Source organism: Erpetoichthys calabaricus, chromosome 5 (genome assembly GCF_900747795.2).
Source record: "Erpetoichthys calabaricus chromosome 5, fErpCal1.3, whole genome shotgun sequence".
In the NCBI taxonomy this organism is placed as follows: domain Eukaryota; kingdom Metazoa; phylum Chordata; class Cladistia; order Polypteriformes; family Polypteridae; genus Erpetoichthys; species Erpetoichthys calabaricus.
In genome coordinates this window covers 21,630,577-21,655,883 of record NC_041398.2, presented here as the reverse complement: position 1 = coordinate 21,655,883, position 25,307 = coordinate 21,630,577, and the positions used below count along the sequence as shown (strand labels likewise).

Sequence of the window (25,307 nt, the reverse complement as noted above, 5' to 3'; positions counted from 1 at the left end):
TGCTCAAAAAAATCGTTTTTATATATTATAATAATAAATTAATATTAATAATATACATATACAAATAAACAAAAATATAAACGTATATATTGCATTTTACGGTGAACGCAGAGTAGGCTAAGCACACCTTATTTGAATAAAGTTCTATTTTGGCCCCTATAGTAGGTGTTTTTTTTATTATTTTATTTTTACTTCCGTAATATTTGGGGGGGGGGGGGGCACAAAAGTAAATTTCTGCTTAGGGCACCCATTTGGCCAGCAGCGGCCCTGCTGTTGCTAAGTGAAGTGTTTCTAGGCTTGCCCTACTCAGATGCCGTAGCTTTACCGACGACTCGCTTCCCCTGCCGGCAAAGCAGACAGGTGGGCTTCCCGTTTGCCGCGCTATAGAGGCACGTGATCCACCCGGCCGTGTCTGCAAAATGAATTCGAAAAAGCTTGGCGCGAACTGACGTACCGGGGAGAGAAGAGCAGCCTGGTCCCTTTGTCACGGATCTGAATCCATATCCAATATGTAAATACACCAAAGCTGCCGACCGGTAGGAGTGCAGCCAACGAGCACGAAACTGATGGCGTGACCTGCAGAGCTTTAGGCAATCAGGAGTACTAGGATGTTGTACCGTGTTAGCCATTATGAATATAGAGAAAAGCCAAGCAAAATGACACCTTTCATTGGCTAACTAGAAAGATTACAATATGCAAGCTTTCGAGGCAACTCAGGCCCCTTCTTCAGGCAAGATGTAATCAGGCAATCAGGATAAAGCTACATGTATCCTACGTCGCGATTGGCCGAAATGTATCACGTGGCCAACGCGAGGGTCCTTGACACTAAAGATGGCAGCGCCGAGAGCAGAATAGGAATGTGTATCTTGACGTGAGTCAAACCGCAGGACCTTCACCTGGACGTAATTGTCTATGAAAAAAAAGAAAATCCGGTGCTACTTTTTCCAATGTTTTCGTCGCGTCGGTATGAGGAAAAATAAAGAAAAGAAACAGAAATTAACCAGTAGACTGTTGCTTTGGAGAGCTGCAGATGAATACTGAAGTTTTGGGGAGATACGTGAGCACGGACAACTCGACATTACCTTTGTGTGGTCACTTTTTTGAGTAGAAGGAAAACCTCATCCTTGTCGATCTAAGACCGGATATTGCTGACGGGAACAAAACGCGGCGCGACGTTTAAATGCGGTGTGATAAGAGGAGGCGGGGGTTGGAGATCCGCTCGATCGGTGATCCAGAAGAAGGGGAGAACGCGAATCCGGACCGCCTAACTCCAAGTGACTGAGTTAAGTAAGAGCACCCTGCGAATCTAAAACTGAATCCCATGGGTCCAACACATCGGCGTGAGGTGAGTTCAATTTGGACAGGAGGATGTGGGGCATTAAAGCAGTACAGAGCGCTCTGTTCGTTTAGTGAGCCTGCACATTCGGAGAGCGTCTGAAGTGTTAGCTGTCATGTAGATCTATAGGCGGTGCCTGCTCGATTTTATAGCTTCACTTTTTATTATTATTTTATGAAAATGATCCTATACTGCAAACATGCATCTTAATACTTGTCTGTTTTGATTAAAACATCAATAAATTATAAACGCACCACTTTTAGACTCATAGACCCAGTGATCATCAAAGGTGACTGTGTGCAGATGGTGCAGACCTATAAATATCTGGGAGTGCAGCTGGATGATAAATTAGACTGGACTGCCAATACTGATGCGCTGTGCAAGAAAGGACAGAGCCGGTTATACTTCCTTAGAAGGCTGGCAGCCTTCAACATCTGCAGTAAGATGCTGCAGATGTTCTATCAGACAGTTGTGGCGAGCGCCCTCTTCTACGCAGTGGTGTGCTGGGGAGGCAGCATTAAGAGGAAAGACGCCTCACGTCTGGACAAACTGGTGAGGAAGGCAAGCTCTATTGTTGGCATGGAGCTGGACAGTTTAACATCTGTGGCAGAGCGAAGGGCGCGCAGCAGGCTCCTATCAATTATGGAGAATCCACTGCATCCACTTAATAGTATCATCTCCAGACAGAAGAGCAGCTTCAGCGACAGACTGCTGTCACTGTCCTGCTCCACTGACAGATTGAGGAGATCGTTCCTCCCCCAAACTATGCGACTCTTTAATTCCATCCGGGGGGGTAAACGTTAACATTTAACATTATACATAGTTATTGTCTGTTTTTCACCTGCATTATTATCATTCTTTAATTTAATATTATTTATTGTATCAATATGCTGCTGCTGAAGAATGTGAATTTCCCATTGGGATTAATAAAGTATCTATCTATCTATCTTTTAACTATTATTACTATTAGAGTTAAACTCTTAAAATATATGGAAAGTATAATATATGTGCTTTTACAGTGTATGTCTATGCACACAAGGATTTAGAACGGGGCTGCCCCCACAAGACTACATGTCCCAGCATGCCCTGTGGGTGTCTGTGTGGGAGACCTAGCCCAAGCTTGGTGCCCTCTAGTGCATGGGGGGAGACAACTGGTCCAAATAGATAGTCTCCTCCAGTTTCTCCATTACACGGGCCTTGAGGCCATGTAAGCAACTTTGGTCCAACCCTGCCAGGATGCCTACATATTCACTCAGAGGTTACTACCTTGTGCCAACCTCCTGGAAAAGGCAGGGGACAACCGCCTTTTTTCTTGGCCATTCAGTAGGCCAGGGAATGAATTTTGAATGACATATAACAGAGATGTATGCATTGCATTTGTCATTCCAACAGATGGCAACTCACAAAAATTAGCACTTATCTATCTATTATATAGTGCCTTTCACTTCTATCTATCTATGTTCCTTTGTTTTTTTTTTTTTTTTGCTTTTCTTAGGCCTTTTTAAGGGGCTTGTTAGTCAAATTTTCCAGTGCTCTGTACCAGCAGGATGGGTGAATGGCAAATAGCAGAAAATGCAGTAATTGATGTCTAGGGGATAAATCCGTCCAAATATAATTTTTCTGTGGTGTCTTAACCTTTTCCAATAAATACTTTATAGGATTACCTTTTCACCTGAGACAAAGATGTTGCTAAATTGCTTTCCAGTATTTTCACTTTTGTATTTTTCTGTTATTTGCTCTAATTATGACAGAGATCTACCCCCATCTTATTAAAGGGAAACTCAAGAGCCACCTTTCCTGCTGTAGGCGTTTTCAAGCAAAGGTTTGCCACGGACTCATTTCGGGGCTGGAAATGTCACAAGGCAGCCTGAGGAAGAACAGGAGGCTACTTCACCAAATACTTCACCCCCCAAGGTTAAAAGCCATGGAGCAAATCACTGTGCGAATCAAAGAAGAGGATTGTGAATGGGAACCTGTCTGCCTTACACAGCCGGGTTTCTGCACAAAGCAGGAAGATTCAGAATGGGCGAATATCTGTACTGAAGATGAGGATCGTGAGCGGGGGATTATTCGCATTAAAGTGGAGGAGTCTAATCTGGTATCTAAACATGAACCGGCTAATAGTATCAAGGCAGAAGCATCTTCAGAGAATGACTGCAATTCAGGGTCCTCTCCGGCGATCAAAAAAGAGACGTACAATTTAGTGTCTGTTCAGATGGCCGAGTCGTCCCTTCAGCATCATTCTGTCTACGTGAAATCTGAAGCCCCGGGAACTGATAAGTTAATCATTGAGATGGCACACGGGAGAGAAGAACCAGAACAGCCAACCTTGGCGGGACTGCCTGAAAAATGTAAGTGTTTAAGTAGAAAATAATTGCTATTTTATTATTTTGTCAAATTTTCAAGATATTGGGCATTTTATAAGGAAGTGTGCCACTTTTCTGTGGCAAACTGTTGAAATGCGGGGTAGAATTTGTGTTTGCTTTTGCTTCATCCCACTGTAGCAAATTGTGTTCTATTCAAGTGAAGGATTGTAAAGTGAAATAGCACTTCATATTTCAAATTGTCAAGTGTTTTAGGTGCAGATTCAAGTATTTCCCCACACACAAACAGTACAGCTGTGCCATTTATTGTTATTTTGTTAAGGGATAAAAACAATTACTGATAGAGCCCTGTGACCTGACCCCTAAAATTGGACAGGTCACATTTTTGGAAATGGTCTATCCTATCTATGTATGCATATATGTGTGTGTGTGTTTTATATATAAATATATAGGCAGTTAATGGTTTATATGGCAAAGTATATTTGAGTGAATTTACCTTTAGTGTCACAAGTGCAAAACATAATGATGATGAATTACAACAAAACAAATCTTTTCCAAATGATCAAAATATGCATATAAAATCCAGTGTGTCATAATCATAACAAGGAATACCTCACCATACCTGGGAATTAGTGAAAGCAGAAGAACATAGCTGTGAAAAAGTATTTGCCCCCCCCCCAAAAAAAAAAAACACATGCATGTTCTGTTCTGGTCATAATGAATGACTTCAGATCCTTACGCAAAATTTAATATTAGATAAAAGGAACCCGATTAAGTATATAAGACCATTTTTAAATTGCAACTTAATATAAGAAATAAATTGCCCCTTAGTTATTCTGTCAAACAACTGAGCAAAGCTTCCCAAGAAAGGCCAGTCTGCCAAAATGACCCCAAGGGTGCAGCATTGGCCAATCAAATTCATTTTAGCCTGGTCTTATTCACTAAGTGTAGGCTCGGGTCAAGTGAGAAGATCTCCGATTAAATGCAAGTGTAGATTTTTACAAATTAGTAAATGCAGAATTGGTACACATAAAGGCAGAGATGTGTTTCAACACACAGAAAGCCAAGTAGGAACTGATGAACAGAAATGGAAACAAGTCAACATCAGTCCATTAATTAATTATTGAACTATGATGTATTAGCTCATACTCCTAACCTCCTCCTCCTATGGCCACTTGACATTCGAGAAGTTGCAGAGAAGAACTCCAAACCTCTCTGGGCTCAGCCGAGGTCAGTGCTCATAAGACGCAGTCAAAATGGGATTCATGACCGGGCAGCAAAGATGAAATATCTCCGGTGTGAGAACAACATTGGTGCTCGTTTCGCAATTCTATAGAAACACAGGGCTGATCTCCAAGCATTTATGAATAATGTTCTATGGACAGACAAGACGCATTTACCTGTAGAGTTTTCTGGGTGATTCAGGCCTCACCATGTCTGGCGTTTGACAGAAAGAACATCAGACATACAGTTAGATGTGGGGTGTGATGGTGTGTGTGTGTGCATCGGAAGATTTGATGGCATTGAAGGAAACATGAATTATGGGCATTACTGGAATATTCTTAAAGAGCATGTCTGACCATCTGTTGTGACAAGAACGACACTTAGACATTCTTAAAGGCTTGGGGCAGCCACCCGTATAATGTCCTCTAGCTGCAAAAAGGCTTTTAGTAGAACAGAGCATTGTTTACTCGACTGAGTCCAAAAGAGAACTGATGAATACAGACAAAATGGCGACTGTAAAGGCCTGTGGAGGAAGTGAGGTCATCAGGGGCGGGACCGGAAGTGATATCATCGAAGGGATTTCCCGAGAATGGTCTGCAAGGCATCGAGAGTGACCATTATCTTAATGATAAAATTAGTTTGTGCCTTAGCATGTGGGGTGGGGGGACTTAATAGAGGAGGAGAGGTTGGCTGACAGAGTGTTGCTGCAACAAATGACCTGGACTGGGACCCCGAGTGCAGCGGGTGACTGAAGTGGCAATCCTGCCACCAATCCCCAAGTTTTCCGTCTAAGTTTTAAGGACCTGCTTGCAGGGCTGGATGCAAATTAACATCATACCCAGGACGGAATTACAAGATAAGGGTCTTGCTCAGGGGTGCCAATCGAGTAGAGTCACTAATGGCATTTACGGGATTCGAACTGGCAACCTTCCGATTGCCAGCGCAGATCCTTAGCCTCAGAGCCACCATTCCACCCCACTGGATACTTAATGAACAAAGCTAAGTGGTTTATTTTATTTTACAGAAATTAAAAATAATACCTCAACATCCGTAAGAGACAAAGAGGAGCGTAAACTGCATGGACGGTTTTGAATATTCAATTACTTGTGTGCAATACAGTAGCAAAAATGCAACAGAAAGGCCTCAGCTTAGGCAACCAAACCCCAACACACAAAGGCAGATCTCTGGCCTCCACAGTCCCAAAAGGTTAAAAAAATGTCTATAATATGCATAAGAGAAAAAATATAATACCTTTGATTCCCACTCCAAAATGCCCCATGCATTATGGAGGCATCCCGACCAGGTAAGAATTTCAGCTCTCAGGTTTGTCTAAAGATGAACATATTCATTTAAAAGAAAAGCAAATACCAAAATGATTTCCATGTAGTTTACAATAAATAGTACTGACGTGGAAGTAGAAGTTTAATGGACATAAATAATCACCCAGAAGAACCAGGCAGGAGGAAGCTTCTCATCCGTCTTTATTTCTTTTCACGAAAAGGGAGATCCCAGCAGCTAACAGATTACCAGAAGACACAGTCACTGATCAAAGGCACAGAGTCTGATTTATACCCCACTCAGCTCACATAACAGACCTGCACAGCTCAGTTCTCTCATATATACAGTGGGTTGAAAAAAGTATTCGACCCCCTCAGGAAAGCCACCGTATTTCCATCTGACATCATTACAACCTATAAAAGTCACAAGTGCAGAGTATCACAACGAGCTTTTATTACTTGGTGTACATATTTTGAAACATTTAGAGCTTGGTGAACAAATGCAAATTGACAGCCATGTTGTGAAAAATGTCTCCCCGTGTCTGCATGGGTTTCCTCCGGGTACTCCGGTTTCCTCCCACAGTCCAAAGACATGGAGGTGAGGTGCATTGGTGATTCTAAATTGTCCCTAGTGTGTGCTTGGTGTGTGTGTGCCCTGTGGTGGGCTGGCGCCCTGCCCGGGGTTTGTTTCCTGCCTTGCGCCCGGTGTTGGCTGAGATTGGCTCCAGCAGACCCCTGTGACCCTGTAGTTAGGATATAGCGGGTTGGATAATGGATGGATGGATGTTATGAAAAATGCTATTGAAAAAGTAATGGAGCCCTTCACATGACACCCAGACGATACATGGTAGCAGCACCAATAACTGCTTACAATCGCTTTGGATCTACAAGCTTAGCACACCTGGATGGAGGCCATTTTTCCCCCCTTTCTTCTTTGCAGAGTTGCTCCAACTGGGCAAAGTTTAAAGGCTTGCAATTTTGAGATCACGCCACAAATTTTCCAGTCGGATTCCGATCCGGACTCTGGCTAGGCCGGGATCTTTTTTTTGTCAAACACGCTTTGGTTCCTTTTGCACAGTGTTTCAGGTCAAAGTGGTAGCATCATCAGAGTCCCAATTTCATGGCTGACGTTTGAATTTCTTCCAAAAATCTGGATATACTTCTTACTATCCATTTTTCTAAGGGACCCAGTGCCTGCCCTAGAGAAGCAGCCCCAAAGCCTGATCCTTGCTTTAAAAAGGAGTTGCTTTAAAATAAAAGACATGCCTGATGCTGATTAACCCTTCATTTCCACATTGTTGAGGGAATCCATTTTGTTTGGTTTGGTTAACAGGATTAAGGGGAGGTTGACCGAGTCCTAGTTCAGGTTAACCTGGCTACTACATTTGTTGCGCTCGGCCCTTCATCTGCTGGCGTTTTCAACCACCAAGCATGCGTCGTTTCGAAAACACTCTCCAAAAATCTGTAAATCTGAGAACACCAGGAGCCAGATTTATAAAACTTGCGTATGCACAAAAAGAGGCTCAAAATGTGCGCACGCAGTTTCCCACACACAAGTCAGGATTTATAAAAGAAAACTTGATGAGCGTACGTGTGTGTGTGTGTGTGTATGTATGTTTACGGCAGCCGTAGGCAACACTTTGGAGGAACTGGGGAAGGGCGACACCTTTGATCAAGTAGGGAACTGCAGCCAAATCAGCTAAGTGGTGACTCACATGTATTTATAAAGCAGATCACTGCGCCGTTATCGGAGTGTGTGTGGAGTGACAGGCATGTTAAACCTCAAAAGTGATGAATGGGATGTACAGACTGCATTCGAGTTCACTTTTAAGTGGACCAATGCTGCGTTTTTGCCCTGGAAGATTTTTTTTTTTTTGTTTAGTTTGTCAATTTATGTCCGCTACCTGTTGTCATTTCTTAGGGACAAGAAAAAAAAAAAAAAGTAAAAATGCAATGACATGTTATCAATAAGTTGTGGACTGTAGGGGGCACTCCAGCTCCCCAAATCCCACACATAGGGCTCGGACACAAGTATGAAACAAATAATCTCTTGTGGGAAACTCTTCTCAGGCAAGCTTTCACCCTGCCACAGACACAAGTACGAGCACAGCACACAGCCGTACTTTGTCTTCTCTTTGTCTCCTCTCTCTGTTACTAGGGCTCTTCCTCCTTCGCTCCTCTCTGCAAGCCTCATCCTCCTCCTTCCTCCCCACTCTGACTCTTTGAACTATGGCAGGCAGCTGCTTTTTAATTTTATCCCCAGAAGTACTTCACGTGTTCCTAAGGCTTGGCCTGGGGGTGCTTCCGCATCCACAAAGTAGGGCTCCCCAGTCCCCAGAGCACCCCTGGTGGCACCCACAGAATCCAACAGGGCTGAACCGAAGAACTCCAATTCCCATGATGCAGCAATGAGGAATAAGGAAGGCAGGTGCTTTGGACCTCACAAACAGAAAAGAGGTTCCTCTATCGGTTAGGTTTATGTATTTTGTTCCATAGAATAGGAAAAAAACAAAAGAAAAAAGGGTGTAGATTGTAGCAGAACTTGTCATACTTGTAAACGCTTTGTACCCCATGGCTTCTGTGAGGCAGCACGTTATTAGCGATCAGAAACGACTGTGCTGGAAATTTGTTACGCAGTGGCTAAATGTGCCAGTTTTGTAAGTTGACACGGTTTGATGGCAAGATCTGCAACGGCAGTCGGTAAGTCTGGCATACCCTAAAAGTAGAAGTCGCATAATTAAGATGCAGACAACCTCGTTATGTAAATCATACCATTTGTAAGGAGAAGCCCCAGCACTTCTGGCCAACAGAACAAGCATGGCTGATAGGAAAGGTTCACTTGTTTTTACATTAACGCTAACGTTTATAAGGAATAACGGCGTTTTTGTAAATTATCTGTATAAGTGTAGACGAAGGCTTACACGCAAGAGACGGCGTCCCTTACAGTTGTTTTTTTTTTTTTTTTTTTTTTTCCTTTTTTCTATCCACGGATGTAGGGTCTGTCAAAATGAGCGCAGATGGACGTCCAGGCCCACCCCCTCGAAAGTCCAAAGCTCACATCATGAGAGAAATGCGCCAGCGGAGAAGAACAAGTGAAACGCTGGAGAAAGCCGAAGAGCGTCGCTTTCAAAATGCCCAAAGGATGAGGGAGCTCCGGCGTTTGCGACGTGCCAGTCAGACCCCCGAAGAAGCCGCTGCCGAGCGGGCCCAAGAAGCCGCCCGCCGAAGGTGGCTTCGTCAGTTGCAACGAGACCGTCAAACGCCCGAAGAAGCGGAGCGCAGCCGAGCGCAGGCCGTCGCCAGAGTCCGGAGGTGGCGGGCGTCCCGTCGTCTGAGCCGCGACGCAATCCCAAGGACCGCTGAGATGGCGGCAAAGGCAGAAGAGCGTCGTTTTCAAAATGCGCAAAGGATGAGGGCGCTTCGCTGGTCGCAGCGGCTCAGGCAGACCCCCGAAGAAGCTGCTGCGGTACGGGCTCAACTCGCCGCTCGCCGAAGGTGGCTTCGTCAGTTGCAACGGGGACGGCAAAATCCCGAGCAAGAGGAGCGCCAGCGGGCGCAGGCGGTCGCCAGAGTTCAGAGGTGGCGTGCGTCTCGCTCTCAAAGCCACAACGTTATCACTGACAGCGAAAAATTCGGAGATGCTGACGTGTAGACATTTAGCAATTCAGATTTTAAAAAAAGCCGACTCATTTGGGCTTTGTCCTGTTCGTAGCACGTGACAAGTGTATCGAGTTTAGTGCAGGATCACATGAACGCCATTGGAAAATAACGGGAAAGTTCATTTGAGGCAAAAAGCACTTCTGTAGTCCGAAGAGCTGTGGGAAACTGAAACCAACTACCGGGACATGGAGTTAAAGCGCAAACCCTTTAAGAAGGAAGAGTTATGGGGACAGCTGATATAGCTATTAGCTAAACACACGAGCGACGCATGGCCTGAATGGTCCCCTCTCGTTTGCCAAATTTCTGATGTTTCATATTTGTTCAAGATGAATGTTTTGCACTACCATGATATCCAATGGTGTTGCCCCCCCAACTATTTTTCCCTCAAAAAAAAAATTCTGGGACGGGTTCTTTCCTAATTTGTAGGGGAAAAAATAAAACTGAAGCCTTTATGTATGCAGCACGAGTCCTTTTCAAATCAGGAACCCACTTATGTTTTACAAGTCTGTTAACATCTAATCCTGGCCATTTACTGTATGTATCCTGTTGCGGATTTAAATAAAGAAAAGTTGTTTTTGGAACGTTCATGTGGATGGGTCTGTTGGGAACCAAAAATGTCTTCCCCCATGGCATCGCTCTGTAGAACCACTGTGGCATCTTCAGTTTGTAAGAGTGTAAGACCCCATCACCTCTAGTAAAACCTCAACCAGGTGAAGAGAACGACACGGCTAAAGTTAGCACTGTGCGGGAATGTCAAAGATGTGGAGGAAAATCCGCTGGAGAACACATGAGAAGGAAGCGCTTTCTTCATCTTGGCTAAGATGACACGTGTGGGCTGCCGTACACCCCGTCGAGACTGTGCAGTCGAGCGGAGAATATCACGCCTCCTTGGCTTTCTCTTCAAATAATATGCTCTTTTTAATATGTTTGTATGTATTCGAATAATACGCTGGCGCAAAAATTGAAACCATTCTGAACTTAGAAACAAAACTCTCTGCAGCGCGTTGTTTCGTTTTATCCGTTAGATGGCAGCAAAGACCACAAAACGCAAAGCAACAGCTGGGGCGCGTCTGAAATTCGTTCTGCTTAAACAGCGCAATGCCGAGCAGGTTAATCAGTCGTTATTATTATTATATATATTTAAAATCCCTATGTGTGTCCAGGTGTCCATGTGTGGGTGTCTTCTGATGAAGTGCGCATGCGCGGGGCACGGTGCTATGCGCGATATTACTGTCAGAGAAAGTTAGAGGCGTTTTACGGAAATACAAACCAGTATTACTGCGAGAGGAAATTAAAGGTACACAATACAGTGACGCATATTACAGCCACATACAAGCCAGTATTACTGTCAGAGGAGATTAAAGGCATATTACCGACGCGCACGCCTGTATTACCACCAGAGAAAATTAAAGGTATATTACGGACGTACAAGACGGTATCCTTCAATAAAAGCGCACAAAAAGGCGAGCCTCAAAAGGGCGCAGCGAATAAAGGCGCGCGTAAATAAAGATCTGCACCTTTGTTGCTTTTCACATATTCCAGAGCCATTTGAACTAAATTATCTACGAACGCCTTTATTCGCCGCGCTCAATTGAGGTCCCCTTTTTGTGCGCGCCCTTATTAAATAGAGCCGTACAAGACAGTATTACTGTCTCAGAAAATTAAAGACACACAGTACACGGCGACAGCCCACGAAAAACGGTCAGCTCAGCAAATAAACATCAACAAAAGAAAGGCTGAACGAAACAAAAATACGACCAACAAAAAGAATGAGGTCAAAGTCCCTTGCCATTTAATATAGACTGTTCCTACTAATGTTTATGCACTACTGTTCTAGCGCCCGTTATTGTAACGGGCTAAATGACTAGTATTTAATATTTCCTCTTATTCTTATTCGCATTTATAGCAGTCCGCTTCCCATTTGAAATTGCATCACCGTCACCAACTCTACCAGAGTGTGAGACAAAAATGGCCAATTCAGATTCTCCCACCTCTCCTTCTTTATTTCCATTATAAAGGAAATTTCCGAACAACAATTTATTTAATTTGTTTTTAACTCCTAGAATCTCTCGCTCACTCTAAATCCGTTTTGTATTTTTCAATAACTGTATTTGAAACCAGGCATCATCACGCGGTCTACCGTTTCTAGTAACAGAAACATTTCACGCATGCCGTTGTCGTGCTTCTACCATGAGTGCTAATCGTGAATTTAAAGCAGTGTGTCCACGCAAGAGTCAGCCTTGTCAGCCATGCATCATCCTTTCTGTTTCGGCACCTGAGGCTTTTCTCTTGCATTGACCCTCCTAGCCCTTGTGCTGATCTCCTGCCACTTCTTAATCCCCGTTATTCTTATAGCAGCCTTCCTCCCTTCCCATAATAATCACTATGTCCACCTTTTGGCCTTTTAGTTGCCTTTTTAGCACGACTGCCTGCCCTTTTCTTCCTATAAACATGTGTGCGTCGTACCCAACAAAATCGGACCACCTTACCCTGTATGTGTCTCATGCCGGCTGGATTTTAGACTCTGTAACAGTGAAGCCGAATCTACACGTATTACAGCTCTCTGCGGCTTAACTTGTTCCCCAAAAGACGCACTTTTTCCTGCCATTCTATTGAATAAAATGATAGACCTTCACTCAATCTTTTCCTAATGCCATAATAATAATACATTACATATTATATATATATATATATATATATATATATAAATAAATATAGCGCTTTTCTCAGTACTCAAAGCGCTATCCACACAGGGAGGAACCAGAAAGCGAACCCACAATCTTCCACAGTCTCAATAAAATCTCCTAACTTTATTCTTTGACCCATCCGTGTTTGTTTCTAAACACGCGTGATATCTCTGGTGTATACATTTATATTAATGCCAGTATTGCGGTAGTTTAAAGCTTTGCGTGTTTTAATCTTGTGAACAATTGCACTTCAAATTCAGCTTCCCAGCAACACAATTTTTCCCAACACTTTCAATTTAGAAATTTTGCTTAAAGTTAACCGTTTAATTTCCCCCCACCTCCCACCCATTTCTATTCCAGAAGAAATAACGGATCAGTCGCGAAGACTCGGACAGCCCATTAAAACATCTCGAAGTCTCTTCTGTTCAAAGGTCTACTGTAAGTGTAACGCTTTAGCCACAGGGTAGTGCCCTAAGTTCGTAAACAATCTAATTAATTTGCGAAAACCCCTTTATTTTTAAACTACGTCTTTTTACAGAATAAATTAGAATCCCTTAACTAATACCTACTCCCCAGCTTACCAGCTGTTTCACGATTAGTAACAGATAACACAATTCACAATACAAATATGTTCCCAAAATGTATTAACTAAATTGGAAAAATATCTAAAAAAATAAAAACTGTTTATCGTTCAGTCCAATCAAAATTCCCACAAATATTAGATTACAGAAATTAGAAAACTCACACAAAAGTATTTAAATAATGTGCAATAACTCGATTTAGTTATTATTCTTTCCATTTGTATATAGCTTCGCAGAACTTTTTTTTGCAACTTTTTGCACCGTTTGTTTATTTGTTTATTTACTTGTTGTGTTCTACATATATGTCTGCACTGAAGGAGCTGCTTTTCATCTCATTGTACATGTGTACAGTGACAATAAAAGGCATTCTATTCTATTCTATTCTATTCTATTCTATTCTATTCTAAATTCACCCATTACAACAAATACATACCGGTTCAGGCAGTGTACATCAAACGTATAAATGCCCTTTTAACTCTTTGCCTTTCCCAGCACTTAAAACATCCCCCTGTTAAAGAAAACAAAATGACAAATCTATAATATGAGCAAAATTAATTACTATACCCTCACTTTAACTTAACTACTTTATGGGAGCACACACACACACACCAGCTGGCGACCACACAAAATAAAAAGATAATACAGTAATCCCTCCTCCATCGCGGGGGTTGCGTTCCAGAGCCACCCGTGAAATAAGAAAATCCGCGAAGTAGAAACCATATGTTTATATGGTTCTTTTTATATTGTCATGCTTGGGTCACAGATTTGCGCAGAAACACAGGAGGTTATAGAGAGACAGGAACGTTATTCAAACACTGCAAACAAACATTTGTCTCTTTTTCAAAAGTTTAAACTGTGCTCCATGACAAGACAGAGATGACAGTTCCGTCTCACAATTAAAAGAATGCAAACATATCTTCCTCTTCAAAGGAGTGCGTGTCAGGAGCAGTGACTGTCAGAGAGATAGAGAAAAGCAAACAAATCAATAGGGCTGTTTTTCTTTTAAGTATGCGAAGCACCGCCGTTACAAAGCTGTTGAAGGCGGCAGCTCACACCCCCTCCGTCAGGAGCAGACAAAGAGATAGAGAGAGACAGAGTTTGTTTTTCAATCAAAAATCAATACGTGCCCTTCGAGCTTTTAAGTATGCGAAGCACCGTGCAGCATGTCATTTCAGGAAGCAGCTGCACAGAAGGTAGCAACGTGAAGATAATCTTTCAGCCTTTTTAGATGAGCGTCCGTATCGTCTAGGTGTGCGAACAGCCCCCCTGCTCAATCCCCCTACGTCAGGATCAGAGAAGTCAGCGCAAGAGAAAGAGAAAAGTAAGCTGGGTAGCTTCTCAGCCATCTGCCAATAGCGTCCCTTGTACGAAATCAACTGGGCAAACAAACTGAGGAAGAATGTACCAGAAATTAAAAGACCTATTGTCCTCAGAAACCCGCGAATCAGCAAAAAATCCGCGATATATATTTAAATATGCTTACATATAAAATCCGCGATGGAGTGAAGCCGCGAAAGGTGAAGCGCGATATAGCGAGGGATTACTGTATTAACACAAACCCCCCTCGTTGCAGGCCTGGTCGACACTCGGGAACGTGGTGGCCAAAAACGTTCACTTTAATGAGCAAAAATAAAAGGTGACAGTACTCACAAATAAGCGGAGTGAATGTCAGTGTCCATCGTCCAAACGCGGTGGGAAAACGATGGAGTCGTCCTGCAGGCAGGCAGGCAGGTGGGCGGGCGGGCTCATGGCAAAACGCTGCAAGCAAAAAAGGAGCTAGCCAGTCCAAATGGCATGAGACGTGCTGTTTTACCTCGTTACCTGATGAGCTGCCAGGCTTTCTCCAGAGGCAGCCTTGGGTGAGTGTCATATGCGGGGCCGAGAGCCAAGTGTAGGCTATATACCGTACCACCACGCTCACGGGCTTGTCCGCCTCTAATGCTGTACGCCTTATTATTGTTAAAAAAAACATGTTGCCTTATGTAGGTACCATTGGTCGTTTGATTACATTACGTATTGTAATTGTTCTTATATTGGTTTAGTGGCCTTAAACCAACTTAATTAATGATTCAGAAACATTTTGCACGCAAAATTAACAAACTAGATAACAGTCGTTTCTGCCGAACCCGCTGGAGTCGGCAAATTTATTTAATTACGGAGAACCAGAACACTTGTAATAAAACGAACACTTACCAAACAGCTGCTTTGACAGTCGCAGACGGAAGTCCACTTTTCTGGCTTTTCGCTGAGCAAAATCGTTGATAAGATCATCGAGTCCAATGTCCAAGTTCCTTTTCGATTGACAAAATAGCTAAACTGCACAGTCTGTTTTGCGACCTTGTTAATCGTAGATAATTTTTGATAAGTTTCAACTTTGAAAAGCTTCTTTCCGCGCTCGCAACGGTCACAGGAATTAGAAGAAATCCACCACGTACCGTATTTCAGGCTATAACGGATTTGAATGTCTTGCAGAGGCCCCGCAATATTTGTATGATGAGCTGACGGTGACAAAAGAATCTCCTATCGCGGGGCCTGGGGCGATTGCCCTAGTCGCCACCCCCCAAGGCCGCCTCTGCTTTCTCCGGGTCGCCTGGAGCGCTCTCTGGAAATATACAGGGTCTCTTCGCAGGCTAGCTAATCCTAACTACCCCGCTTCTCCGACGCTGGCTGTTAAGGGGTTATGCTGCCACCTAGTGGCAGACACTATTTAAACAGACTGTGAGTCCTGTTGGCAGTTGACTGTAAAGCACAGTTGGAATAAAGCAGACAGATTTCGCTTGTGGAGAACGGCTCCGCGTGGTCTATACACATAAACAAATGTCTTCTTACTCGCTTCTAGTCCAACAGGTTGTAACGTGGACACCAACAGGAGCTAAAATTATTTTCTTCCGCTGGGGGTTCACGTCTCCCCGGGTTCCCTCAGATATAGCACAGTCCAACAAAGCACCACACAAAACAAATCAAAAATCATCTTCTTTTTCTATTTGTTATCAATGTGTTTGATCAATGCTCTCTATGATTCCCCTCTGAGTTCTTGTTCTTCTTCTTCTTCCCCCGACTCTGGCACAATGGCTGCAGGCTCTTTTTATAGCCCACCAAGAAGTGCTTCAGGTGATAATTAACCTAATTCAGGCTGCACTTCCAGGTGTGGCTGCATTAAGCCGTGCTGCTCCTCCGGGTGGTGGCCATGGAGCCCAATAGGGCCGAGTCCTGAAGTCCCAAGCCTGTGGCCCTGATGTAACCCAGGAGGGCTGCCACCACTCGTTCCAGGGGATATAGTGTGCATCCCAATTCTGATCCGCCGGATCCAGTGTCAAAGGGGCGACCCAACCGGGCATTGGACCTGGCCGTCTTAATCTCTCCGTGTTGCCATTATCTTTTTTCTCATCTGACCCACATTACAGAAAACCTGATATGACACTTCAGCTCCCAATAACTTATGACAAAGTTCATCAACATTGGTTGTCTTTAACACAAGCACATGGTTCAGTGTACATTACAACCAATCTACAGAAAGCATTAACCTTAATTTGAATCATTTCTATTAACCAAACACAATAACTGAACTAAGTACATCTTCCACCACTTCCATCCATCCATTATCCAGCCCGCTATATCCTAACTACAAGGTCATGGAGGTCTGCTGGAGCCAATCCCAGCCAACACCGGGCACAAGGCAGGAAACAAACCCTGGGCAGGGCGCCAGCCCACCGCAGTCTTCCAACACTTAACATGACTAAATGATAATAATTATCTATAAGGGTGCGGTGGGGGAAAAAAAAAAATCTTCTGATTAATACTTCAGAAAAGGAGCGGAAGGGAACCATACGTCGAATGCACTTGAGCTCTGTATGTGCCAAGCATTCAGTCGGTGAGCTCAAAATCTTTGATCGAGCGCATCCGTCTCCGTTATAGTTGTCCAAAATCCAAACTGCCATCGAGCTGCTGCCACACTGGGCCACGTGTGTCTCGGGTGTGCGCCACATTAATGTCAGTCTGGGCATAAACTTGTAAATGCTCATCAGACAGCCTTGGGCTCACAATCGCTCCTCATCCATTAACAGCTGCAGTGTTTGGTGGGCTTAAAATGGAGAGGACGACAAACTGACTGACGGCACACTACCAGCACGTAGACTGCTTAACTGGAAGAATCCCAGCCCACCGGTGGGTAACTGGTTTTCTATACTACTTGAAACTGGAAAACATCAAATTCTTATGAAGAGGATCTGTTCACATTTTTTTTAATATGACAAGATTTAAGTAATACAATTTTTACAATAAGCGATTTTATCAGAGTAAAAGGTCAATTTCCTTTTTTTTTCTTTTTCTTCTTTCTATTTTTGCCCAAGCTCTTGGTTCTCCTGTTCTTTCTCTAGGGTTGGACTTGAATGTTGTTTTGTTAGGATTTGTCTTCTTTTTTCCTTTCTTGTTTCAAGTGTGATTTGATCTCCTCATTACGATGTAAACCGTTTTGTAGTGTGGACTTTGAAGTGTTTACTTGCATTACCATTAAGTCATCCACATGCAGAAAACCAAGAGACTGTACTTTTGCTTATTTCTGCAGTTTCATCCACAATGTGATTTTACAAATGTTTTTACTTTTCCTTTTGTCTCAATTCAGGTTTTCAAGAGAGTAGTAGCTGCTCCATGTCTTTATTTATGCTGGGCCTTCATCCTGAAAATAGGGCAAAATCCACACTGGTCCAAGAAACAAAGGGCCCAGTCTTTTCAGACTGCAGTGCAGACTCAAGTACAGACAGTTTTCAAAAGCAGAATAAAGACAATCTTCTGAGGCGGACAAGAGTTCATGCTGGAGATAAGCGACACTGCTGTACTGAATGTGGGAAGCGATTCCCCTACCTTCGGGACCTTCAGAGACATACAAGAATTCACACTGGAGAGAAGTCATATTGTTGTACTGAATGTGGGAAACACTTCTTGCGCAATAATAGTCTTCAGAGACACTTGAAACTTCATCCACGGGAGAATCCACAGAGCTGCTCTGAATGTGGAAAACTGTTCTCATGCCTAAGCAACCTTCAGTTGCACTTGAGAATTCACACTGGAGAAAAGCCATTTTCCTGCACTGAATGTGGAAAGCAATTTTCACGTGGAACCAGTCTTCAGGCACATAAGAAAGTTCACACAGGAGAGAAATCACATAGCTGTTCTGAATGTGGTAAGCAGTTCCAACGCAGAAACAGTCTTCAGAGACATGTCAGAATTCACACCGGAGAAAAACCACATTGCTGCTCTGAATGTGGTAAACGGTTCTCGGAAGTAAGCAGTCTTCAGAGACACATGTGGATTCACACGGGGCAAAAGCCGTATTGCTGTTCTGAATGTGGCAAACGATTTTCATCTCTCGGGGATCTTCACCGACACACAAGAATTCACACGGGAGAGAAGCCATATTGCTGTATTGTTTGTGGCAAACGATTCTCTCAAATAAGCCATCTCCAGATTCACATGAAAATTCACACTGGAGAAAAGCCACATTGCTGCTCTGAATGCGGAAAATGTTTTTCAGAAATGAGTAACCTTCATAGGCATATGAGAATTCATACTGGTGAGAGGCCACATTGCTGTTCTGAATGTGGTAAACGATTCTCACAAATAAGCAACCTGCAAATACACATGAGTATTCACACTGGAGAGAGGCCATATAGCTGTTCTGACTGTGGAAAACGATTCTCACATCGAAGCAATCTTCAGCAGCACAGAAGAATTCACACTGGATCGAGAGAGAAGCCCCTTTCCTGTTCTGAATGTAGCAAGCGATTCTCACGCATGACTTATCTTAAGAGACATATGAGAATTCACACTGGGGAGAAACCACATTGCTGCTCGGAATGTGGTAAACAATTTTTGCGCCTGAGCAATCTTCAGGTTCACATGCAACTTCACATGGGAGCAGAGTTGCAGTGTTGTTCAGAGTGTGGTAAACAATTCTCACAAATAAGCAGTCTTCAAGCACACATGCGAATCCACTCAGGAGAAAATTTGTATTGCTGTTCAGAATGCGGCAAACAATTCTCATGTGTAAGCAATCTTCAGATTCACACACGGATTCACACAGGAGAGAAACCCCACGCTTGTTCTGAATGTGGCAAACAATTCTCCCGGGTAAGTAATCTTCAGAGACATATGAAAGTTCACACCGGAGAGAAGCCTCACACTTGTTCTGAGTGTGGTAAACGATTTTCTGAAGTAAGCACCCTTCTGACACATATAAGGATTCACACTGGAGAGAGGCCATATTCCTGTTCTGAATGTGGTAAGCGGTTCTCACAAACAAGCAATCTTCAGAGACATACAAGACTTCATACTGGCAAAAAAGAAGTCATGGCTCACAGGTGATGTTCACTTCTCTCATGACAACGTGCATAGAAATACAGATGGAGACGTTCACCCCAGACATAGAAGTCACTTTTTCTCCCCCCTTAAAATTGTAGCCATAGCTTCATCATTCTCGACACCAGTATCAGGAATCATAGTCTTTCAGGCCAATGATTACACATTCCACGACTGATCAGCTTAGCTCTTTATTCATTGTTTCATGAAAATGATTTTTTTCTCAGGGTCGAGAATAAAATCACATTTTCCTATTTTGTCTCTGCCAGGCCATAATGACTTTTACCTTTTTAGAAAATGTCTATGTGTCAGTTGTTACATTGTTCTCTTATGTCTTAATGTTATTTTTAATTATGTGGAGTGTCGTTGTTATTAAAATATCCCATAATATGTGTACACTTTTTGAATCTGAAAACCTTTGAGGTGGATGGAGTGACTCCTGCTCATCATCATCCTCTTGCCATTTCCTTACACTGTGATTTGTTTTTGTGTGTGTGGGGGGGTTTATAATGGTGGAAATTTACTTGTACTTTAATATACAGTAGCGGCTTTATAATGCCTCACATGTACAGCTTTATCTTCACGTGGACAGCTACTACTTTCAAAGAGACTTGCCAGATCAGAAGACCAAGCGGTTGTCTTCAGACCTGAGCTACACCTGTGCCACTTTACCAAAGCAGTGCCCACTCACTGTGCGACATTATATCAGAGGCAACTCCTCCTCAGCCGCTAACCCCTGTGGGAATACGAGTAATCACTCACACTTAACACTAGACCTTGACCCAATCAAACAATTTAAAATCAGTCTTACAAAAGCAAAATTAATAAAACACAATAACAGCAGCAGCAGCAAAAAATAGGAAATATATTTGAAAAGAGGTTTATTGAAAGATGCTTACATAAGGCGAGTCCCTTCAAGTCTGAGTGAGTGCAGACCTGCTTCAGATTCCTCTTCAGTCCCCAGTGGTTTTTAACGTAACAAGATCTTTGGGTATGCAGACATCTCGTCTTGTTGACAATCTTATCTTTCATTTTCTTCTTTTACCTTTTTACAACAAGAAATCCCAGACTTTAAAGGTCTCTCTTCACTTTTATTTATTAATAATCAATAATTCCAAAAAGCAGGCTGATTGTCTGTCCTGGTATTAATGACCCTGGACTGATACATTCCCAAAATGTGTCTATTTCTTAGGGCCCTATAAAGATACAAAGATTAAATCAATAAATACACAGAATGCATACTGTCAAGCCACAATGCTTCTGACACAATGGACAGAGGAGACCAACGTGACAAGTCACATCAGCCCTGTGTGGCCACAGACAACAAAATGAAGCTTTCATTAACAGAACACCAGACCTGCTGTGGAACATGGAGGGGGCTCGCTTATGTTTTGAGGGCTGCTTTGCTGTGTTTGATATGGGGTGCCTTGAGTCTGTGCTGGGAACAATGAAATCTCAAGATTGATATAGAGCCTTTAATATCTATCTATCTATCTATCTATCTATCTATCTATCTATCTATCTATCTATCTATCTATCTATCTATCTATCTATCTATCTATCTATCTATCTATCTATCTATCATACAGGGGTGTCAAACTCCAGTCCTGGAGGGCCGCAGTGGCTGCAGGTTTTCATTCTAACCACCTTCTTAATTAGTGACAAGTTTTTACTGTTAATTACTTCTTTTAATTAACTTGACTCAGGCCCCTTAGTTGTTTCTTTTTTCCTTAATTAGCAGCCAAACAATAATGAGACATGAAACAAGCGGCCACATGACCAGCTCACCTGTGCCCATTACACAATATCTGAAAAGAGAGAAAGGTGGCGGTCTCGGTAAGTCTGATCTCTCCGGTCATCAAAACATCTTGACGGTGTTCTTAGAAAAAAACATAAAATCATCACTTTTAGAAATGTCTGCTCTGGCAGTAAGGATAATTAAATAACGGATTTAATTAACAACAAGCATTGGCTTCTGATTAAGAAACTGGTTGGAGTTTGAAGCCCCAGTTTAGCTGGCCATCTGTTGGCTCATTTCACATCTCATTTCTGTTTGGCTGTCATTTAATGAGGAAACAAATCAATTCAGAACACTGAATCCTTAAAAACATGGCTATTAAAATGAAGGGAAAAAAGTGAATTAGCAGTGAAAACTGGTCACTGATTAGGAAAAGGGTGAAAATGTAAACCTGCAGCCACTGCAGCCCTCCAGGCCTGGAGTTTGACATCTGTGATATAAAAGATAGATAGAAGTGAAAGGCACTATATAATAGATAGATAATAAGTGCTAATTTTTGTGAGTCACCATCTGTTGGAATGGCAAATGCAAGACATACATCTCTGGTATATGTCAATTGGTATGGGATTTGTAAAAGCAGTGCTAATGTTTGTGATGCGCCACTGTTGGAATGACAAATGCAATGCATACATCTCTGTTATCTGTCATTTGGTATGGGATTTGTAAAGGCAGTGCTAAAGTTTGTGATGTGTCATCTGTTGGAATGACAAATGCAATGCATATATCTCTGCTATATGTTATTTGGTATGGGATTTGTAAAGGCAGTGCTAATGTTTGTGATGTGCCATCTGTTGGAATGGCAAATGCAATACATACATCTCTGGTATATGTCAATTGGTATGGGATTTGTAAAAGCAGTGCTAATGTTTGTGATACGCCATCTGTTGGAATGACAAATGCAATGCATACATCTCTGTTATCTGTCATTTGGTATGGGATTTGTAAAGGCAGTGCTAATGTTTGTGATGTGCCATCTGTTGGAATGATAAATGCAATGCATACATCTGTTATATGCCATTCGGTATGGAATTGGTAAAAAGCAGTGCTTATATTTGTGATGCACCATCTGTTGGAATGACAAATGCAATGAGCGATTCTCATCCAAGATTGCAGATAACACAACTTTTGCTTGCAGTACTTTTTTTTTTTTAATTCTGGTTATGGATCTTTAAGCATGAAACTCTAGACTACGATTTTTATTTTCATATTTCATTTTCATGAAAGTAGTTTTGACTACTCAGTTCCAACGCAAGCATTGTTTATCGACTCCATTTCTTCATCAGAACCTTCTCATGTTATTTATTAATTTATTTTTTTCATCCCAAAGCATAACAGAAAATATCATCTGCTAGAAATCGTGTAGTAAGATGTTCTCTATAGCAAATCACGCCATGACAAAGCATACATTATATACCATTGGTTAGCCTTGTAGATCAAATTTAACGAACTGAATCAAACGACTTACCTGCTTGAAGATTTTTCCAAACGTTATGGGAAGTTCAGTACAAACTGGAATCCTTGGGAAGCCTGGCTTGTGGGTTTTTCTAGTTAAAAAGATGCATCCTGAATAATCAGCTTTGTGTCTGGACATGCCACGTAATTTTCCTCTTCCCGATTTCCTGTCATTTTGCATATTTGCAAACCGTCAATGTTTCCGATCTCCACAACAGATTTAATAAAATACAATAGACGACCTGAGTAAATACAATACACAGTTTTTAAACGACCATTGGATTTACTGAAGGAAAAAAAAAGTTCAACACTCATCTCACACGTGTGAAAAAGTAATTGTCCCCCTTGGTCTCCCAATCAACCAATGAAACCCCCTTAAATGAGACCAGACACAGCCCAGCTCGATGGCTGCCTGCCAGTCCTCTGGAGTCGGAACATCACTGCAATGGGACCTGTGCAGGACTCAACAAGCAGCACTCCATGCCTCAATTAAAATGAATTCCAGAAGACCTGAGAAAGAAAGTTACTGGAATTTACCGGATATCAGTCAAGAAAGGGTTACAAGGCAATCTGTAAAACCTTGGGAAACACTTCAGCGATCTGCAATGAAAAGTCAGACTTGGGATAGCAAGAAAGGAGTGGCATTGAAAACGCCACTGGGAGGTCACAGAAGAACATCCAAGAAACTGCAGGTCCCTCTTAGCTCAGTTCAACTAATGGAAAGTCACTGGATGCAATTGGCATGCATGAGGGGAAAAACACACCGCTAAACAAATGGAATACGGGGAGATTCTAATGGATGGGCCCCCGCCCCCGAGTTAGAATGCGTTACTCACGTTAATCATGAAGCGATCGAAACAAATTAAATACACTGCATACCTGAAACGATCCGATCACATTCAGTGTTAGACATGGCTGCCGTCTTCTTGCAAACAAAGACCGATGCGGCGCTCCGTTATCAGCAAAGGTATCCGCAAGCACTGTAGGGGTGATGGCAGCAATATCCCGTTCAGTGTTTTGCTGTAATGTTCCAGGGTACGAGGCTTGTTCTTGTACACTTCTCCTTTCAGTGCCCCCCCCCAAGGAAGAAATCTGGAGGTGACAGATATGGGGGGAACGAGGTGGCCATAGTCCCCTTTGAAATGACCCAATTAAAAAAAAGATTCAGTTTGTGCCATGCTATGAGATGACGTGAGACAGGTTGCCCCGTCACCGATCTCACGGTCACAAAAAAGTCAACAATGATCAGGTACACGTATATAGGAATACTGTGATCTTTATTTTGTTTGGATTGCTTTGCAATTAAGACAGTAATACATCAAAACTCGGGACCCCCTCCCATCAAAATTAAAATCACCCCAAAAAATGGCTCTTCCAACATTTGCCAAAAAGCACCTTGATGAACCGCTAAAAATGTTTGGGACTGGTGACTCAAACGTGGGACAGTGTGGAAGACATGGCTCCGTCTAGATCTGGCGTGAAACAAACACGGCTTCCTACAGTCAAACTTGGTGGTCATAGTGTGATGGTGTAAGGGACGCTTTGCTGCTTTGGGGCTTGGGTGATATGCCGAAACTGAGGGCTGCATGAAACCGACTCTCTACCGGAAAGTACGGAAGGAGAACGTCCAGACATCAGACTGTGATCTGAAGAACAAGCACACCTGGGCTATGCAGCAGGACAAGGATCTGAAGTACGAGGGCAAGTCCACCTCTGCATGGATGAAAACAAACAAACAAATAAATAAATAAAATGAAGGTTTTGGACTGGCCTAGTCAAAGTTTTGACTTGAATCTCATTGACATGTTGCGGTGGGAACAATTCTGTAGAGGAGAGTGGGCCACAATTTCTCCACAATGATACCAAAGACCAATCACCTGTTACAGGATGTGTTTAATTGCAGTTATTGCTGCTAAAGGTGGCAAAGCCAAGTATTATATTTGGGGGGGGGGGAATTACTTTTTCACATGGGTGATATCGGTATCAATTAATCAAATAGTCATTTACAAACTATGTATTTAGGTTGGGGCGGCATGGTGGCGCAGTGGGTAGCGCTGCTGTTTGCTTCCCGGGTCCTCCCTGCGTGGAGTTTGCATGTTCTCCCCGTGTCTGCATAGGTTTCCTCCCACAGTCCAAAGACATGCAGGTTAGGTGCATTGGCGATTCTAAATTGTCCTTAGTGTTTGCTTGGTGTGTGTGTGTGTGCGCCCTTCAGTGGGCTGGCGCCCTGCCTAGGGATTGGTTCCTGCCTTGCACCCTGTGTTGGCTGAGATTGGCTCCAGCAGACCCCCCGTGACCCTGTAGTTACGATATAGCGGGTTGGAAATTGGATGGATGGGTGTGCTTGGTGTGTGTGTGTGTGCCCTGTGGTGGGCTGGCAGCCTGCCCGGTGTTTGTTTCCTGCCGTGTGCCCTGTGTTGGCTGGGATTGACTCCAGCTGACCCCCATGACCCTGTAGTTAGGATATAGCGGGTTGGATATTTGATGGATGGATGGGTGTGCTTGGTGTGTGTGTGTGTGTGTGCCCTGTGGTGGGCTGGCACCCTGCCTGGGGTTTGTTTCCTGCCTTGCACCCTGTGTTGGCTGGGATTGGCTCCAGCAGACCCCCGTGACC

At 43.0% G+C, this 25,307-nt stretch overlaps 1 protein-coding gene across 1 annotated transcript; it reads left to right on the top strand.

The window, feature by feature from the left end:
• The first annotated feature begins 813 nt into the window (after positions 1 to 813).
• LOC114642120 (zinc finger protein 665-like) lies at positions 814 to 19,783 on the top strand. Its single transcript, XM_028791102.2, has 3 exons — positions 814 to 1,345; positions 3,088 to 3,687; positions 17,711 to 19,783. The coding sequence occupies exons 2-3, from the start codon at positions 3,189 to 3,191 to the stop codon at positions 19,447 to 19,449; spliced, it is 2,238 nt and encodes a 745-aa protein (XP_028646935.2). The 5' UTR covers positions 814 to 1,345; positions 3,088 to 3,188; the 3' UTR covers positions 19,450 to 19,783.
• The last annotated feature ends 5,524 nt before the right edge of the window (positions 19,784 to 25,307 follow it).

Bases quoted from the DNA above. Each gene is read 5' to 3' on its own strand.
- LOC114642120 (XM_028791102.2), top strand. From the start codon at position 3,189: ATGTCACAAGGCAGCCTGAGGAAGAACAGGAGGCTACTTCACCAAATA. The intron at 3,688-17,710 runs GTAAGTGTTTAA...GTCTCAATTCAG, and splicing joins GGCGGGACTGCCTGAAAAAT to GTTTTCAAGAGAGTAGTAGC.